Source organism: Oncorhynchus masou, chromosome 12, assembly GCF_036934945.1.
Source record: "Oncorhynchus masou masou isolate Uvic2021 chromosome 12, UVic_Omas_1.1, whole genome shotgun sequence".
Lineage (NCBI taxonomy): Eukaryota > Metazoa > Chordata > Actinopteri > Salmoniformes > Salmonidae > Oncorhynchus > Oncorhynchus masou.
Window position 1 is genome coordinate 33632887 of NC_088223.1, and position 20047 is coordinate 33652933.

Below are 20047 nucleotides of genomic sequence, written 5' to 3' on the forward strand. Positions count from 1 at the left end.
CTCTATCGAGATGAGATGATGACTTGGAATGAAATAATAAAGTCATCAAATAAAATAAAAAAGATTATACTCTACAACTGAAATATTTTAGTCAAGTAAAATAATGTGAATAAATGATGGTTACTAAGTGATAAGCAGTAATGGGCAGTCACTATCATCATGGGACTTCTATTAGTTGTTTGATTCTGTGTTACAGCATTCAACCCAAAGAATCTAAACCGAAAAATAAAACAGTGATTCTTTTTTCATAATCAAAATGAAACCCAACCAACCTCAAAAAGCACTAATCAATCAGCAATAGTCCCAGACAGGGTGTAAATGTGTCATGGTCCATCTGTGAGCAATCCACCTATTATTATTAGGATTTAAGTGCCTGAGCTTGACCAACATGTTTTTCTAAAAGTCAAATATGTTATTTTTCTGATAGAATAACCCCCCCCCCCCCCCCACAAAAACAAAAAAAGTCCACGCATGGTAGGAAGGACCCAGCAGTCTAAATACTGAGTCCACGCATGGTAGGAAGGACCCAGCAGTCTAAATACTGCTTTGGAACTGATGCACCCTGCTGGTATATTATAGAACTTCAGCATATTGGACACGTTCATGTTACCCAGTATGAAAACTGTTGTGAATTATGTTTATACAGTAACAATCAAAAGTTTGGACACACCTACTCATTCAAGGGTTTTCTTTATTTTTTACTATTTTCGACATGGTACATTAATAGTGATGACATCAAAACTATGAAATAACACATATGGAATCATGGAGTAACCAAAAAAGTGTTATATCAAAAATACACTGCTCAAAAAAATAACGCTTGGCATTCTCTCAACCAGCTTCACCTGGAATGCTTTTCCAACAGACTTGAAGTAGTTCCCACATATGCTGAGCACTAGTTGGCTGCTTTTCCTTCACTCTGTGGTCCAACTCATCCCAAACCATCTCAAATGGATTGAGGTCAGGTGATTGTGGAGGCCAGGTCATCTGATGAAGCACTTCATCACTCTCCTTCTTGGTCAAATAGCCCTTACACCGCTTGGAGGTGTGTTGGGTCATTGTCCTGTTGGAAAAAATGATAGTCCCATGAAACGCAAACCAGATGGGATGGCGTATCACTGCAGAAAATCATCAAAATGATTTGATGCAGCCACACAGAATGGCCCTCACTAGAACATTATTCTGTTTGGCATGGTCAACTTTAGGAGTTCTAAAAGGGGCCGGCCACAATGTCGCTCAAACCTTCCCCCTGTGATGCCGCAGTGTTCTAGATCTCTGCAATAAATACACATCCTGAGCCACGTATATAGAATCATGGCTATAAACACACTATAAACACACCAAAGGTACCTGGTCATGAAAGGGTTACCTGTCCTCAATGAAAGCTACTCAAATGGTTTCCTTGTTGTGTCTTTTCTTTTGCAATCTGGTGACATTTCAGCCTTCCCTGTTAGCTAGTTTCCTATTGCTGTCCCCTAGTTTAGATAGCTCAGTTGACAGGAGAATGATGCGGGACAGGTAACACCAGGAATAAGGACAGGAAATACATTTTTTGATAGCACTGGGGCATAAAGTGACTGTGAATCAAGCCATGAAGTGGTTAAGACACAGTGGTGGAACTTGGAGACAAGCCATGACAATTAAGAACACACACACACCTCAACCTGTATTGTTAGGGTGCAAAGTTCAGTGCAGGACTCGGCAGAAGGATTTTACATTAACACTGATATTCTAAACTGGTAATTAAACAGGCCTTGTGCGATGTGATTTCCTTAAAATGGCTTCCATAGTATCTCTCCCAGAGGGGAATCTCTCCTGTTCTGTGTGCTGTGACATCTTCAAGGACCCGGTCATCCTGTCATGTAGACACGGCATCTGTAAAGTCTGCTTGTTGGAACTGTGGAAACATAACGACGTGCTGGAATGCCCTCTTTGTAGAAGAAGATCATCGCTGGAGCTTCCACTTGATCTGAATCTGAAGAGGCAGTGTGAGGCTGTCTTACAGGAGAGGAGTCGGGAAGATACGACTGAGTCTGAGGTTCTCTGCAACCTGCATAATGAGAAGCTTGAGCTCTTCTGTCTGGAGGATAAGCAGCTACTGTGTTTAAAGTGTAGGGCCTTAAAGAAAAACACCAACGACGGCCTTTGTCAGATCGATAAAGCTGCTAAGAATTATAAGGTATGAAAACTTGGATGGTTTAAGCTGGTCACTGGCGGTTAATTGTGTTTTGTGAGAAATTGCATTGATAGAATTTTTTTTATTTTAGGTGTACAATTTTATATTTTATATTTGAGGTCAGAAGGTTCAATGGTCCATTTCATGAAAATGTGTAAAACAAGTTGTCTGTGTTTCATGTGGCTATTTCAATAATAGCTCACTACAACTACTACCAATTTTAGGAGAAACTCCAGACTGCACTAAAATCCTTACAGGGAAACCTGAAGGCCTTTAACAAAGTTATACGATCCTGTGATCAAGCAGTAGAAAATATTACGGTAAGAATTCTGAGTAATATAACAATGTGAAACTACAGTAGCTTACCCCTTCACATAAACGCTGTGGTCTATCAGATATCCCTCTTACTGTCTCCAGAGCCAGGCTCAGCACACAGAGAAGCAGATTAAGAAGGAGTTTGAAAAGCTTCATCAGTTTCTAAGAGATGAAGAGGCAGATAGTATAGCTGCACTGCGGGAGGAAGAGGAGCAGAGGAATAAGACGGTGAAGGAGAAGATTGAAGAGATGTGCAGAGAGATATCATCACTGTCTGAAACAATCAGAGCCATAGAAGAGGAGCTGAGAGCTGAAGACATCTCATTCTTGCAAGTAAGTACTAATATCCATGTGTACATTACTTGTGATACTTGATTAACTAAATCGATCTCATTGATTGTAGTGATTACATTGATTGGTAATTTGCACATTGTTTCTTCTTCTACAGAACTACAAGGTCACAATGAAAAGGCAAGTTAGTTGTGTCCTTTCTCTATCTTCCCTGTGGTTCTGAACCCAATCCCACAGTATCAATTACTCTTGAATGTTTTCCAGAACCCAGTACACAATGCCGGATCTAGAGAGGGTTTCAGGTCCACTTATCAATGTGGCAAAGCACCTGGGCAACCTGCAGTTCAAAGTCTGGGAGAAGATGCAGGAGATTGTTCAATATAGTAAGTAATTAAACAATAAAATGTTGGCCCAATGAACACAACTTCAATAAGACTTTGGCCAGGATTCAAATCAAAGACAATAACAAATAAACAAAATCTCTCTCTCTGTGAATCCTGTTGCATTACTATATTTGTATGGGGCAACGTTTCCAGTTATTTTACAAGCTAGATGGAGCTGTGGTGTTATTTCAAATGTTTTTTTTAAACATTGAAAGTGAGAAACCCAGCCCTTGTCAATTTTAATCTGTAGTTGAAATCTAATCTCTACGTTCAGCTCCTGTGACTCTGGACCCCAATACTGCCCATCCGCGTCTCCGCCTGTCTGAAGATCTGACCAGTGTGAGAGACAGTGATGATATACAGTGGCTTCCTGTCAACCCAGAGAGGTTTGATCACCTCCAGTTTGTCCTGGCCTCTGAGGGCTTTAACTCAGGGACACACAGCTGGCTTGTTGAGGTTGGGGAGAGTGAAAACTGGACCATAGGTGTGATCACAGACTCTGTCCAGAGGTCTGGATTGATAAAGAGTGGATACTGGAGTGTTGGATATTATGAAGGTAAATACTGGGCATTATGCCCACCTGTTCCACCCACTGATATCACATTGAGACAGAAACCTAAGCAGATCAGAGTGCATCTGGACTGTGACAGAGGAAAGCTGTCATTCTCGGACCCTGATAATAACACACGTCTACACGCGTTCACACAACATTTCACAGAGAGAGTCTCTCCATTTGTTGGTAATTACTGTGAACTCCACTCTCTAAAGATCTTACCACTGAAGGTCTCTGTAACAGTGGTTTAGCAGAGTTAGATGGTACTGCATCCGTCTAAATCAGTGATCAAGTTCACTACAGGTAATCAATCTCATTATTATAGAGAAATAATGTTTTCGATGGAATGGACCGTTTCACTTTTCCACTATTGAGAATCAATACTAATGTTTTTGGCTCATTGACTATTAGCATCTTTGCCAACATTCATTTCTATTAAACTGACTGAATTCGCTCTTGTGTTCATTCTTCTGTACTGTTGTCAATGATTAAAGCAAACATTTTTAACAGCTTAGTCCGTTATAACATAATATATTTTATCAGGAGTTTAGGAGCTTCTCCAGATGTCTGATGGTACCAGGCCAGGTAATACTGTGAGCCAGAGTACTGAGTAACTTTACCACTGGTGCTACAGTCAATAGAGACAGTTTGACCAGGCTGGACTGATTGAGCTGCAGACTGAGTCAATACATACTGGCCCCAAGACCCTGCAGAGAGAGAAGGGCTGAAGCATTCACTGCCAATGCAAAGCTGGAAATGTCCCTTCTGGGCAAAGCATTGCCTTGTAATTAAGAAAACTTTCTGAAACCCACTTCCAAGTGTAGTCTGAAAGTCATTACAAAAACATATATATATATATACATATACTGACACATTACCTCATTGCTGTATCATATTTAAGATACTTTTGATGATTTGATCTACCTGAGTGAGTTTGAATTTATATTAATTGATGTGATATGGTCCTCGTAATGAAATAGTATGATTAGATGATACAATACAATGAGATATACAGTATCAACAGAGGTCGACCGATTATGATTTTTCAACACCGATACTGATTATTGGAGGACCAAAAAAAGATGATACCGATTAATCGGACGATTTTTATATATATATTTGTAATAATGACAATTACAACAATTCTGAATGAACAACACTTTTAATACATCAATAAAATCAATTTAGTCTCAAATAAATAATGAAACATGTTCAATTTGGTTTAAATAATGCAAAAACAAAGTGTTGGAGAAGAAAGTAAAAGTGCAATATGTGCCATGTAAAAAAGCTAACATTTAAGTTCCTTGCTCAGAAGATATGAAAGCTGGTGGTTCCTTTTAATATGAGTCTTCAATATTCCCAGGTAAGAAGTTTTAGGTTGTAGTTATTACAGGACTATTTCTCTCTATACCATTTATATTTCATATACCTTTGACTATTGGATGTTCTTATAGGCACTATAATATTGCCAGTCTAATCTCGTGAGTTGATAGGCTTGAAGTCATAAACAGCGCAATGCATGAAGCATTGCGAAGAGTTGCTGGCAAACGTGCTGTTTGAATGAATGCTTACGAGCCTGCTGCTGCCTACCACCGCTCAGTCAGACTGCTCTATCAAATCATAGACTTAATTATAATATAATAACACACAGAAATACAAGCCTTAGGTCATTAATATGGTCAAATCCGGATTCTATCATTTCGAAAACAAAATGTTTATTCTTTCAGTGAAATACGGAACCGTTCCGTATTTTATCTAACGGGTGGCATCCATAAGTCTAAATATTGCTGTTACAATGCACAACCTTCAATGTGATGTCATAATTATGTACATTTCTGGCAAATTAGTTCGCAACGAGCCAGGCAGCCAAAACTGCTGCATATACCCTGACTCTGTTGCGCAGAATGCAAGAGAAGTGACACAATTTCTCTAGTTTAATATTGCTCGCTAACATGAATTTCTTTTAAATAAATATGCAGGTTTAAAAAAATATACTTCTGTGTATTGATTTTAAGAAAGGCGTTGATGTTTATGGTTAGGTACACATTGGTGCAACGATAGTGTTTTTTTGCAAATGTGCTTGTTAAATCACCCGTTTGGCGAAGTAGGCTGTGATTCAATGATAAATTAACAGGCACCGCATCGATGAGGCAACTTCAGAAGTAAAAGTCCACAGACCCACTCCAAAAGGCTTTCGGAGCCATCATCGCCTCAGTGGGTTTTGTCCAATATGTCTCCCCCATCTACTCACTGCCACAGTCATACTCTGGACCTAAATGTTCTGGATCTTAATGTTTTTCCTCATAATCCTGGACTATCGGACCACCATTTTATTACGTTTGCAATCGCAACAAATAATCTGTTCAGACCCCAACCAAGGATCATCAAAAGTTGTGCTATAAATTCTCAGACAACCCAAAGATTCCTAGATGCTCTTCCAGACTCCCTCCGCCTACCCAAGGACGTCTGTAACGGCCGTTGGTGGAAGAAGGTGAGGACCAAGGTGCAGCGTGATACGTGTTCATATTGTTTATTCGAAACTGAACACTAAAATGCAAAACAACAAAGAGACAACCGAAACAGCTCCGTCAAATGCAAAACACACTAAACAGAAAATAACTACCCATACCACACAGGTGGGAAAAGGCAACCTAAGTATGGTTCTCAATCAGCTGCCTCTGATTGAGAACCACACTCGGCCAAACACCACAGAAATCCAAAACATAGAAAATGAACATAGAATGCCCACCCTAGTCACACCCTGGCCTAACCAAAATAAAGAATGAAAGCCTCTCTATGGCCAGGGCGTGACAACGTCAGAGTACAAAAATCAGTTAACCATCTAACCGAGGAACTCAATTTAAGCCTGCGCAATACCCTAGATGCAGTCGGACCCCTAAAAACCAAAAACATTTGTCATAAGAAACTAGCTCCCTGGTATACAGAAAATACCCAAGCAGCTGATGAATTTCAAGCAGAGAGACAGGCGATACTGTATCAGTAGAGAAGCTGATTTTGCACAATGTTGAATGGGGCAGAAATTGCGTACAACATGACTCTGTAAAAAGACAGCTATTGTGAACCACTAATCTAACTTTGGGTTGGGGAAGTCCTGTGGTTCGGGGGAGGAATGGGAACCGTTTGTCTTGTTCGGTCTCATCACTTGTTTTTCTGTCCATGGGAACCTGTTTTGTACCTTATTAAAAAGATACAATAATTTGATCACCAACAGATAATAAATGGTATACAACAACGTGCTACAGATTTCCAGTAGCCAACTGCTTTACAATACCCCTATTTGTGATGATTTGTCCTACGTACAGTATGTACTGTATAAGGATAATACAACTATAAGACTGACATACAGTGCCTTCAGAAAGTATTCATAAACCTTGAATTATGCCACATTTTGTTGTGTTAGAGCCTGAATTGAAAATGCATTAAAATGATTGCATTCTCACCCATTTACACACAATACCCAAAAATGAGCAAGTGAAAATATGCTTTGGAAAACTTTTATAAATGTATTGAAAATTAAATATAGAAATAGCTAATTTACATAAGTATTCCCACCCCTGAGTCAATACTTTTGTAGAACCACCTTTAGCAGTGATTACAGCTGTGAGTCTTTCTGATACACCATCCAAAGTGTATTTAATCAATTCAATAACTACATTTTTTATCCTGAACTTATTTAGGCTTTCCATACCAAAAGGATGGAATACATTGTGACTCAAAAATATTATATTATATTATTTTTTAAACATTTCTTAGAGCATTAGTTGGCTTTCACATTACTGGATATTGTGTGCAGGCCAGTGACTTTCATCTATTTTATATTCAGGCTGTAAAAATTATGTGGAACAAGTCAAGGGGTGTGAATACTTTCTGAAGGCACTGTATTTCTGAACATAATCACAACCTGCCATTTATTTGAAGATTTAAAACATTGTGCATGTCAAGATATGGTCAAATACTGTGTGGAAAATGATATTTACCTTCTCTACTATAATTTGAAAATTATTTTTTACCTTCTCTACTATAATTTCAAAATGATATTTACCTACTCTACTATAATTTGAAAATGATATTTACCACCTAAAATTCTTTCTATTCAATAGCAAAATAGCAAATTAGACTTGATTTTGCTTGAATAACTCAAGAGTGTAAGATCTGTGAAACCCCAATGAATGCACAATCAAATGTTCTGAACATAAGATAGAGGGCATTACAAGAGTTATGAATTTCGAGTTTGTACTTAGAGTTTTGAAAATATACCACCTACATCTGAAAATGTGCAAGTTCCCCAGAACCGCATAAAGAGAAAGTTACACTCTATATACTCATTAAATTGTTGGGAGCATATGCAGGGTGTGTGACTCATATCTATGTAGAGTGTACTACTTTCTCTCTTTCTTTTTATACAGTTAGTCAGCACCTCTACAATAAATGCTGGGTGTGCGTCAGCTCATGATTTTTACCACCTGATCATAACCCCCCAAAAACGATTTATTGTTTCAAAATATGTTTTCAACTACAGTATGTCAATCTCATGAACTTGGATCTACACTGGGGATTGAAGATAGCTGGCAGAGGGAGGCCTGACAGCTATATCATTCATACCCTAAAATCAGAGGTGTCAAGGGCTTTTCAGTCACATGTAAGTACTGTATAGTACTGTATAGCACTATGTAGCCTATAGTGTTGAAAACATGTTATACAGTGTCAATATACGCTAAAGTCTTTTGCATTTTTCCTCATTTTGAACCTAAAGGCATGTTCCTTTGGGCTGTTTGTCCGTGTACCAAATGTGTTGTTACATCTGACATATGGCAAGTTCTATCTTCATTTGGTTCAGAATGATTTTTATTGGCAGTGTTGGCAATTTGGCTCAATTCTTGTTGCGGGTTAGACTGAAACTAAAATAGTTGAACCCATATTGGGCATCAGAGTGGGGTAAGATTTGAAATGCATGCTTTTATTGATCTATTTAGGCAGAAATGTTGTTGCAAAGATCTAGTGAGTTTTTCCATTGTGCTCACTGCTCAAGTACCCTGATTTTGACATACAATGAGGCGACTTCAAAAGTAGAGAAATTTTCCAACCCACTATGGTAAGTTGGAGCTCCTCTGAACCAAAGCAGTTGTACATGTACTGTAAGAGAAACGTATTCATGATAACCAAATATATTTATTTATTCATGGGAAAGCTGACAGAAGCAATACAATTTAGGCTTTAACCAATGGAGGTCAAGGTTGAAGGGCGAGAGACCAACAATATAACAAATCTAGGCTAACCTATGGATACCTAGAAAGTACAGCCTATACAGTCAGCAACCCAAAATGTAGGTTTTGTTGGGGACAAAATAGCAGGGCCAATGGGACTCTCATTTGGCTGCTCTAAAAACACCTAAAAAGTATATTTATTTTTGAGAGTACCCTGATTTGTTAAGGTTAGGGTTAGGGGGCTTGATTATGGGTAGGCCGAGGGTTAGAATTAGGGGTTGGCATTCCAGTCACATGCTTTTGCTCACACCAGCAGAGCACAGCTTCAAACATCAGACATGTGTGACCTGCATCCTGCTGTCGCCCCTCTACGATGACTTGGGCTGCTCACGGATCCTCCGCAAGGCGAAGGCGTACAGGAAGTGGTCCAGGCAGCTGTTAATAACCATAAAGCACCGGGCGACACTCGCTACCGCGTTTCTGTGGCACCGAAGCGCAACTGACAACTCTGTCAGGGGAGTATGTTGCACAATGCAGGTGATGTCTACCATATTGACAATGTGCACAGGGATCAAGAGGATGAAGAAGGCGACCACCACACTGGTGACCAGCCACGTCATCTTTGCACTGCTGAACAGCGCCGTCTGGTTCACCCGCCGGTGGAGGCGGCAGTAGGACGTGACAAGCACAGAGAACGGGACCACAAACCATAAAACTGTCTCCGAGACGAGGACAGCAACTCTTTCAGCATCAGAGCCCGTGTGTCGCTGGCACTTGAGCTCGCCATCAACCACATCACGAGTGACAACAGTGGGGGCAGTCAGAGCACAGGCGAGCCCCCACAGGGCCAGGAGCAGCACTACCTCCCCCTTGCGCCCCAGCCTGTTCCACATCTGAGGGTAGAGGACCTGGAGGAGGCGATGGACACCGAATAGAGTAACCGTTAGCACGTTACAGCACAGGCTGAATTAGAGCAGGAAGGTGGCTAACTTGCATGCTGCACAGCCCAGAATCCAGGCATGCAGGATATGGTAGATCAACACAGGAACCATGGCCAGGCACAGGATGTTGGAGGAAGCCAGGTTGAGCATGAGGCACAGGGTGAAGTTGAGGAGTCGGGACGAGCGGCGCAGGATGACCACCAGGACACCTATGTTACCAGGGAGGCCTAGAACACAGCACAGCCCCATGATGATGCTCCATATCAGGCGGCCCGAAACCACGCCATCCGGAATCCAAGTGGAGTTCAAGCTGGAGTTGCTGGAGGAGTTCATATTCACCGTGGTCCGTGAAAGAATATGAGATCTAAGAGCTGTCTGGAAGACAGTAGACTTTAGACATCTAATTCTTTAGTTTCTCGTTCTTGAAATCCTCACAAGTTTGTTATCTTCTCTTGAAGTCTTGTAACAGAGTGATAATATGGAAACTGATGTGGGTTAACTGCCTCTGGTCAGCTTCCTCCTGACAAAGCTCTCTGTGTGTGTGTGTGTGTGTGTGTGTGTGTGTGTGTGTGTGTGTGTGTGTGTGTGTGTGTGTGTGTGTGTGTGTGTGTGTGTGTGTGTGTGTGTGTGTGTGTGTGTGTGTGTGTGTGTGTGTGTGTGTGTGTGTGTGTGTGTGTGTGTGTGTGTGTGTGTGTGTGTGTGTGTGTGAGCTTGAGTCTGAGCCTTGGTGTGAGTGTGAGTGAGTGAGTGAGAGAGAGAGAGAGAGAGAGGGATTTGTGTTTGTGGTTAACAATTAGATACTTCCAATTGTGTCAATAAGGCTACACTCAACCTAATTCTCATCAATAGACACATGACACTGAGAAGATAGTTTGAAGCTATAGACAAAACATATAAAGTGGATTTTAAAAAAATATATATTTTACCTTTATTTTACTAGGCAAGTCAGTTAAGAACAAATTCTTATTTTCACAGTGGGTTAACTGCCTGTTCAGGGGCAGAACGCCAGATTTTGTACCTTGTCAGCTCAGGGATTTGAACTTGCAAACTTGCAGGGATTTGAACTTGCAAAAAAAACTTTCAGTTACTAGTCCAATGCTCTAACCACTAGGCTACCCTGCCACCCCAGATAGTAGGTGTGTCTAGGGGCAATCCACACAGTTATATATTTTTCCCACATTTAATAATCCATATTTTTTATGTGATTTTATCTTGTGTGAAAAGTTTTAATGATTTGATATTTTGACAGATAAATGGATGTGTAATGCATTTAATCCATATCTGTGTTGTTGGCTCTCTTTGAATATATGGCCTTAGTTAGCAAAATAAGGCTAGAAAAACTACAATTCTTGTCACGACTTCTCCGAAGTCGTTGCCTCTCCTTGTTCGGGCAGTGCTCGGCGTTCGACATCACCGGTCTTCTAGCAATCATTGATCCATTTTTCATTTTCCATTGGTTTTGTCTTGTCTTCCCACACACCTGTTTTCAATCCCATTCATTACCTGTTGTGTATTTAACCCTCTGTTTCCCCTCATGTCTTTGTCAGAGATTGTTTATTGTCAGTGTAGTATTTTTGTTGTATAGGTGCGCGACGGGTCTTCGTACCCATATTTGTTTATGTTCCTTTTTCTGTTTAGTGTTATGGAGCATGTTACTAGGACATTATTAAAAGACTCCATTTTACACTCCGTTTGACTCTCCTGCGCCTGACTTCCCTGCCACCTATACACATATGTCTGACAATTCTTCCCTGCAACAGATTCTAGTAGAGATCTATCTTCTGTTATCTTAATTTGGGAAGCTATTGACAACAACTGGACATTTGTATAAAGCACATTTATTTGGAGATACACAAAGATATATATATACTTGCATTATTGTGTTTCTTTAACACACATCTTCGACATTGTGCGTTTTTTTTGGTATTATTCTATGTTCTATATTATTATATATATTATTGGTAGTAGTAGTATTATCATCACTGCATTGTTGGGAAACGGCTCTCAAGGTAAGAATTTCACTGTACTATTTAATACGTGTTGTATCCTGTGCACGTGGTGAAATAACTTTAAACCCTGAAGGAAAGTGAAGCAGTGGACTCTGACTGAGGGAGGTTTTTGTGCTGCTCTAAGTCACTGTGTGAACACAGGACCACTGTGGTGACTCTGACAGTAGTAAACTCCTGTATCCTCAGCCTGGACATCACTGATGGTCAGAGTGAAGTCAACACCATTTCCTCTCCCACTGCCACTGAACCAGGTGGAATCTCCTGTGAACCTGTCTGATGTGTAATAGATCAGGAGTTTAGGAGCTTCTCCAGACGTCTGATGGTACCAGGCCAGGTAATACTGTGAGCCAGTGTACTGAGTGATTTGACCAGGCTGGACTGATTGAGCTGCAGACTGAGTTGATACATACTGGCCCCAAGACCCTGCAGAGAGATAAAAGGGAACATCACATATAGGAAGGTAACATAGTTGGAAGATTATAACCGTAATTCCACATTTACAACATGCTGCTTGCATACTGAAAATGTTAAAATGTCTCTCACCTTGTGCGTAACAGACCAGAGTCCAGATGAAGATGGGGATGAAAGTCATGGTTGCCCTGTGTTGTGTTTAAATGAAATACAGCTCTCACATGAAGTGTTCAACTCACAGAGCTATAAACACTTCCAGAGCACTGAAGCATGTGATGCCAATGCAAAGTGTCTCTCTATGGAAATGTTCCTCCTGGGCAAATCACTGCACTGTCATTAAGAAAAGTTCTGAAATCCTGCTCCATGTATTGTCTGAAAGTCATTACACCAACGTATTTATACTGACACATTCTTTCATTGCTGTATCAAGCTCTTTTCATGATTACTTGTTACAATATGATTAGATATTATCAACATAGTGCACAGCAGTTCCATACTGTTGAAAGTTTATTGCGGAACGGGGAACGTGAATGTGACCAATCTCCTGGAGTTCCAGAGTATACCAGTAGGGGGCATCAGTGGCAAAGTAAGATAAATTGATCAGTTCCATGTTGTGTTATTAACATTTTGAAGTAAAGTGAGTTAAATTAAAATGCCTATTCAGATGTAATATATCAAAAAAGGTGCTTATACAGTGTGTATATTTTTAAACAATAGGGTTATTGTTGAAATCTGAGATTGGTTTGACTAAATTTAGCTTGACAAAGAGCAAGACACATGTCTCTAAAGTTTCAAAGGTTTTTGTATGGCCATTGCATGAGTTTGTATCACTGGTACACTTTTGATGGAGGCACTAGACTGGATTTTAGAAGTAAGTTTATACACGTGTAATTTCTCATTTAAATAAATGTTCAGTTTTGCTATCTAATTTTGTTATTTTTTTGTTGCAATATTTACTACTTTTGCTAAGTGTGCTTGCTATCTTAAAAAGTCCTGCTGTTCATGTGAATATACTTTTTGGTTTCAACTTGTGATAAAATGTCTTGTAAATTACATTATAACTTTTAATGTTGTTCTGATAATCTTGAAAACATAAAAAAAGGTTGTGTCTTTTAAATTAACCTGCAATAGGCTATGAAACTTTTTCTTGATTACCAAATTCACATAGAAATAGGAGTTCTATATGTTTCATTCTCATCGTCTATGAAGAGTAGATTGTTCGATGTGTGCTATTTCCATGGTTCCCATTCTTAAATGTTGTTTTTGTTTTACTTTAGGTTTTGCACACCTGATCAAACAGCTGAAAATACAATATTTCTGGTTATGGAAAATATATTTCACAGTGGTTTAGATGATACAATGATTCTCTACTACACCAGGTGTCACACCCTGACCTGAGAGATCCTTTTTATGTCTCTATTTTGGTTTGGTCAGGGTGTGAGTTGGGGTGGGCATTCTATGTTTTGTGTTTCTATGATTTTCTATTTCTAGGTTTTGGCCGGGTATGGTTCTCAATCAGGGACAGCTTTCTATCGTTGTCTCTCATTGGGAACCATACTTAGGTACCCTTTTTCCCACCTGTGTTTGTGGGAAGTTAACTTTGTTTGATGGCACACAGGCTTCACGGTTGGTTTTGTATTGTTTATTGTTTTGTCGGCGTCATTTCGAATAAAAGTGAAAATTTACACCCACCACGCTGCACATTGGTCCAGTTCTTTTAACGGTCGTGACACCAGGGCCCACCAACCCTGTTCCTGGAGCACTACTGTCCTGTAGGTTTTCAGTCCAACCCTGTTCTTGTAGAGCTACTGTCCAGTAGGTTTTCACTCCAACCATGTTCTTGTAGAGCTACTGTCCTGTAGGTTTTCACTCCCGGGAGGCTAAGACCAGTGATTTTATAGAAAATGGATTCAGTATTAGTAATATCATGAAGACCAGTGAGTTTATAGCATGGCCTCAGTATTAGTATCACTGTAGGTCACAGGAGGCTGCTGAGGGGAGGATGGCTCATAATAATGGCTGAAATGGAGTGAATGGAAGGGTATCAAACACATAGAAACCATATTTTTGGGTGGCGCATTGGTTAAGGGCGCTGTACTGACCGGGGGGTCCTTGGGGCGACGCACAATTGGCCCAGCGTCATCCGGGTTAGGGAGGGCTTGACCGGTAGGGATATCCTTAACTCATCGCGCAGCTGCGAATCCTGTGGCGGGCCGGGCGCAGTGCGCACAAACCAAGGTTGCCAGGTGCACGGTGTTTCCTCCGACACATTGGTGTGGCTGGCTTCCGGGTTGGATGCACGCTGTGTTAAGAAGCAGTGCGGCTTGGATGGGTTGTGTATCGGAGGACGCATGACTTTCAACCTGAGACAAGATAGTAGCTACTAAACAATTGGATACCACAAAATTGGGGAGAAAAATGGGTAAAATTAAAAATAATATATATATATATATATAGTGCCTTGAGAAAGTATTTGGTCCCCGTGAACTTTGCGACCTTTTGCCACATTTCAGGCTTGAAACATAAAGATTTGTATTTTTTTGTGAAGAATCAACAACAAGTGGGACACAATCATGAAGTGGAACGACATTTATTGGATATTTCAAACTTTTTTAACAAATCAAAAACTGAAAAATTGGGCGTGCAAAATTATTCAGCCCCCTTAAGTTAATACTTTGTAGCGCTACCTTTTGCTGCGATTACAGCTGTAAGTCGCTTGGGGTATGTCGCTATCAGTTTTGCACATCGAGAGACTGAAATTTTTTCCCATTCCTCCTTGCAAAACTGCTCGAGCTCAGTGAGGTTGGATGGAGAGCATTTGTGAACAGCAGTTTTCAGTTCTTTCCACAGATTCTCGATTGGATTCAGGTCTGGACTTTGACTTGGCCATTCTAACACCTGGATATGTTTATTGTTGAACCATTCCATTGTAGATTTTGCTTTATGTTTTGGATCATTGTCTTGTTGGAAGACAAATCTCCGTCCCAGTCTCAGGTCTTTTGCAGACTCCATCAGGTTTTCTTCCAGAATGGTCCTGTATTTGGCTCCATCCATCTTCCCATCAATTTTAACCATCTTCCCTGTCCCTGCTGAAGAAAAGCAGGCCCAAACCATGATGCTGCCACCACCATGTTTGACAGTGGGTATGGTGTGTTCAGGGTGATGAGCTGTGTTGCTTTTACGCCAAACATAACGTTTTGCATTGTTGCCAAAAAGTTCAATTTTGGTTTCATCTGACCAGAGCACCTTCTTCCACATGTTTGGTGTGTCTCCCAGGTGGTTTGTGGCAAACTTTAAACTACACTTTTTATGGATATCTTTAAGAAATGTCTTTCTTCTTGCCACTCTTCCATAAAGGCCAGATTTGTGCAATATACGACTGATTGTTGTCCTATGGACAGAGTCTCCCACCTCAGCTGTAGATCTCTGCAGTTCATCCAGAGTGATCATGGGCCTCTTGGCTGCATCTCTGATCAGTCTTCTCCTTGTATGAGCTGAAAGTTTAGAGGGATGGCCAGGTCTTGGTAGATTTGCAGTGGTCTGATACTCCTTCCATTTCAATATTATCACTTACACAGTGCTCCTTGGGATGTTTAAAGCTTGGGAAATCTTTTTGTATCCAAATCTGGCTTTAAACTTCTTCACAACAGTATCTCGGACCTGCCTGGTGTGTTCCTTGTTCTTCATGATGCTCTCTGCGCTTTTAACGGACCTCTGAGACTATCACAGTGCAGGTGCATTTATACGGAGACTTGATTACACACAGGTGGATTGTATTTATCATCATTAGTCATTTAGGTCAACATTGGATCATTCAGAGATCCTCACTGAACTTCTGGAGAGAGTTTGCTGCACTGAAAGAAAAGGGGCTGAATAATTTTGCACGCCCAATTTTTCAGTTTTTTATTTGTTAAAAAAGTTTGAAATATCCAATAAATGTCGTTCCACTTCATGATTGTGTCCCACTTGTTGATGATTCTTCACAAAAAAATACAGTTTTATATCTTTATGTTTCAAGCCTGAAATGTGGCAAAAGGTCGCAAAGTTCCAGGGGGCCGAATACTTTCGCGAGGCACTGTATTTAAAAAATCACTGGTCTTCATGACATTACTAGTACTGAATCCATTATCTATAAAATCACTGGTCTTCATGATATTACTAATACTGAAGCCATGTGCTCTAAACTACGTTGATGCTCTATTCTAGTAGCGTGGTGGTTCCGTGACCACAACAATCTGAGTTTCAACCCAACCAAAGCTCACAATCTCACAGCCTTAATCTTCTGGGACTGGGGCAGCTGGGTGTTTGACTAGAGAACTGAACATGGACTGGGGAAGCAGATATTACACTGGACTTTGCATAATGTTCAAATAGGGGACTTCAATCTAAGATCTTTTTATGAATTTGTATAAATAAAACAAAATGTCGTATTGACAGATATATATAATCGTGACATCAAAGTAGTACTTATTGAATGGAACCATTATGACTGTATTCACTCTTTCAGGGTTGGAGGGGTTTAGAAGTTGAGTAGGTGATGAATAGTTGGGTTTGGACAGGGTCAACATTCATGCATTTGTGTACTGAAATGGGTGCTTTTCATAATATGAAGTGCAATCAAAACTTTCCCAAAAAATCTAAACCTTTTCTGAATGTTGTTCAACATTTCCTGCAAAATCAAGCATTTCTTACAGCTCGGTTTCCTTAGTGGTCCACGTGTCTTTACACAAATGTCAATTTTTGCAGAATACATTGAGAGATATGTACAGTAACATTGTCCATAGACAAGTCTAACCAACTCCATTATTGTATTGTAGTGTCATATTTTGATGAAATGGTGTTTAGGATACTTTAGAATACAGGAGATTCCGTTGCTCTGCTGCTGTTGAGTCAGCAGTTCCTCTATAGCTGAGGGAGGATTTTGTACGACACTCTTACACAGTAAAACCCATTGTACCTCTGCTGACAGTAGTAATCTCCAGCATCTTCAGCCTGGACTCCACTGACTGTCAGAGTGTAATGAGAACCAGATACACTCCCACTGAAACTCTGTCGCCCTCCTCTGACCACAGTGTGTCATGGCAGTTTGGGTGATAAAGTGGGTGTTTTATTTTATGGTGTTTTTAAATCAACTATTTGGTACAGTTTCACAACACTAAGCTTAAAATCCGAAACAGATCATCAAAATGGCTCATGTTTCAAAACTCTAAGCACATTTCCAACTGATTGAGTACAACAAGCAAAGTCACAAATCACTCTCAATTTGGCTGCATATCTAATTGAAGTGTCTGCTGTTCAAAATGAAATATTCACTTACTTCTTGTATGAATTCTTTGTCTTTTGCTAACAATGCAATCAACTATCACTTAATTAATCAAACTGCTCAAAAATGATAACTACCGAACCAAAATAATGTAGTGCCTGGTTAACATATAACTGTTAACCACTGTACATTTCTGAATTTTTACCTCATAAGTGTAACAATATGACATCAATTTAAGTTGGAAGGAAAAACCAGTTGTTAAAACCACATTATCATTCTCCATCAACCATTTAAATTTGCTCTAATTACGTTGGTAACCAGTTTATAATAGCAACCTCGGGGGGGTTGTGGTATATGGCCAATATACCACGGCTAAGGCCTGTATCCAGGCACTCAGAGTTGCGTTGTACATAAGAACAGCCCTTAGCCATGGAATATTGGCCATATACCACACACCCTCGTGCCTTATTGCTTAATTATAGTGTACAATGTACTGTTGAAACACCTGGGTTGTATAGAACAATATTTTACAGTCGTTATCTGAATTTCATTGATACACTTCAAGCTGATGGATTTCAAGCAGAGAGACAGGCGATACTGTATCAGTAGAGAAGCTGATTTTGAACATTGTTGCATGGGGCAGAAATTGCGTACAACATGACTCTGTAAAAAGACCGCTATTGTGAACCACTAATCTAACTTTGGGTTGGGGAAGTCCTGTGGTTCGGGGGTGGAATGGGAACCGTTTGTCTTGTTCGGTCTCATCACTTGTTTTTCTGTCCATGGGAACCTGTTTTGTACCTTATTAAAAAGATACAATCATTTGATCACCAACAGATAATAAATGGTATACAACAACTTGCTACAGTTTTACAGTAGCCAACTGCTTTACAATACCCCTGTTTGTGATGATTTGTCCTACGTACAGTATGTACTGTATAAGGATAATACAACTATAAGACTGACATACAGTGCCTTCAGAAAGTATTCATACCCCTTGAATTATGCCACATTGTGTTGTGTTACAGCCTGAATTCAAAATTGATTAAACAGACTGTATCCTCACCCATCTACACACAATACCCCATAATTACCAAGTGAAAATATGTTTTGGAAAACCTTTGCAAATGTATTGAAAATGAAATATAGAAATAGCTCATTTACATAAGTATTCCCACCCCTGAGTCAATACTTTGTAGAACCACCTTTGCAGTGATTACAGCTGTGAGTCTTTATGGGTAAGTTTCTAAGACCTTTCTACACTTGGATTGTGCAACATTTCCCCATTTCTCTTTTGAGAATTCTTCAAGCTCTGTCAAATTGGTTATTCATCATTGATAAATTAAAAAAATAGGTTTTGCCATCGATTATTTCAGTCAAAACTGTAACTCGTCCACTCTGGAACATTCACTGTCCTCCTGGTAAGCCACTCCATTGTAGGTTTTCCTCATTTTAGGTTATAATCCTCTGTTGAAAGGTGAATTTGTATCCCAATGTCTGGTGGAAATCAGACTGAACCAGGTCTTCCTACAGGATTTTGCCTGTTCTTGGCTCCATTCCATTTATTTTTTATCCTGAAAAACTCCCCAGTCCTTAACGATTACAAGCATACCCATAACCTAAAGCAGTTACCACTATGTTTGAAAATATGGAGAGTGGTACTCAGTAATGAGTTGTATTGGATTTTCCCCAAACACAACACTTTGTTTTCAGGACAAAAAATTAATTGCCTATTTTTTTGCAGTATTATTTTGGTGCCTTGTTGCAAACAGGATGAATGTTTTGAAATATTTGTATTCTGTACAGACTTCCTTCTTTTCACTCTGTCAATTAGATTAGTATTGTGGAGTATCTACAATATTGTTGATCCATCCTCCGATTTCTCCTATCACAGCCATTAAACTCTGTAACTGTTTTAAAGTCACCATTGGCCTCAGGGTGAAATTCCTTCCTCTCCGGCATCTGAGTTGGGAAGGACACTTGTGTCTTTGTAGTGAGTGGGTGTACTGATACACCATCCAAAGTGTAATAAATAACTTTAATAACTACATTTTTATCCTGAACTTATTTAGGATTGCCGTAACAAAAGGGAGGAATACTTATGAACTCAAGACAATTCAGCTTTCAAATCAAATCACATTTATTTATATAGCCCTTCTTACATCAGCCGATATCCCAAAGTGCTGTACAGAAACCCAGCCTAAAACCCCAAACAGCAAGTAATGCAGGTGTAGAAGCACGGTGGCTAGGAAAAACTCCCCAGCTTTCACTTTTTATTAATTTGTAAACGTTTCTTAGAACATTATTTGTCTTTTGTCATGGTGTGTATAAAGGTGAAGTCAGGTGCAGGAGAGCAGAGTATGATAAATAAAGCGCACTTTCTTAAAGTTCCAAACCGGGAGCACAACAAAACAAACGCGCTCAAAAACACGGAACAATAAAGTAAAGCGCTGAAGGTCATCGTATGACATGAAAACAAT

At 39.8% G+C, this 20047-nt stretch overlaps 2 protein-coding genes, 1 long non-coding RNA gene and 1 gene segment (V, D, J or C); 1 reads left to right on the forward strand and 3 right to left on the reverse strand.

Moving 5' to 3' along the window:
• Positions 1-671: 671 nt before the first annotated feature.
• Positions 672-2599, reverse strand: LOC135549880 (uncharacterized). Its single transcript, XR_010457034.1, has 2 exons — positions 2543-2599; positions 672-1063 (listed from the first exon to the last, which is right to left on the reverse strand). It is a non-coding gene; the product is annotated as an uncharacterized LOC135549880 (long non-coding RNA).
• Positions 1654-4172, forward strand: LOC135549879 (zinc-binding protein A33-like). The gene is made up of 6 exons (XM_064980253.1): positions 1654-2179; positions 2401-2496; positions 2594-2824; positions 2940-2962; positions 3047-3165; positions 3440-4172. Exons 1-6 carry the CDS (start codon positions 1778-1780, stop codon positions 3967-3969), a joined length of 1401 nt encoding a protein of 466 aa, XP_064836325.1. The 5' UTR covers positions 1654-1777; the 3' UTR covers positions 3970-4172.
• A 5139-nt stretch (positions 4173-9311) lies between these two features.
• On the reverse strand, positions 9312-10217 carry LOC135549293 (apelin receptor A-like). Its single transcript, XM_064979308.1, has 2 exons — positions 9993-10217; positions 9312-9851 (listed from the first exon to the last, which is right to left on the reverse strand). Exons 1-2 carry the CDS (start codon positions 10215-10217, stop codon positions 9312-9314), a joined length of 765 nt encoding a protein of 254 aa, XP_064835380.1.
• Positions 10218-12017: 1800 nt separating this feature from the next.
• On the reverse strand, positions 12018-12485 carry LOC135549294 (immunoglobulin kappa variable 4-1-like). The segment is given in 2 exon segments: positions 12018-12316; positions 12437-12485. Coding segments are annotated over 2 exon segments (348 nt in total).
• Positions 12486-20047: the final 7562 nt, after the last annotated feature.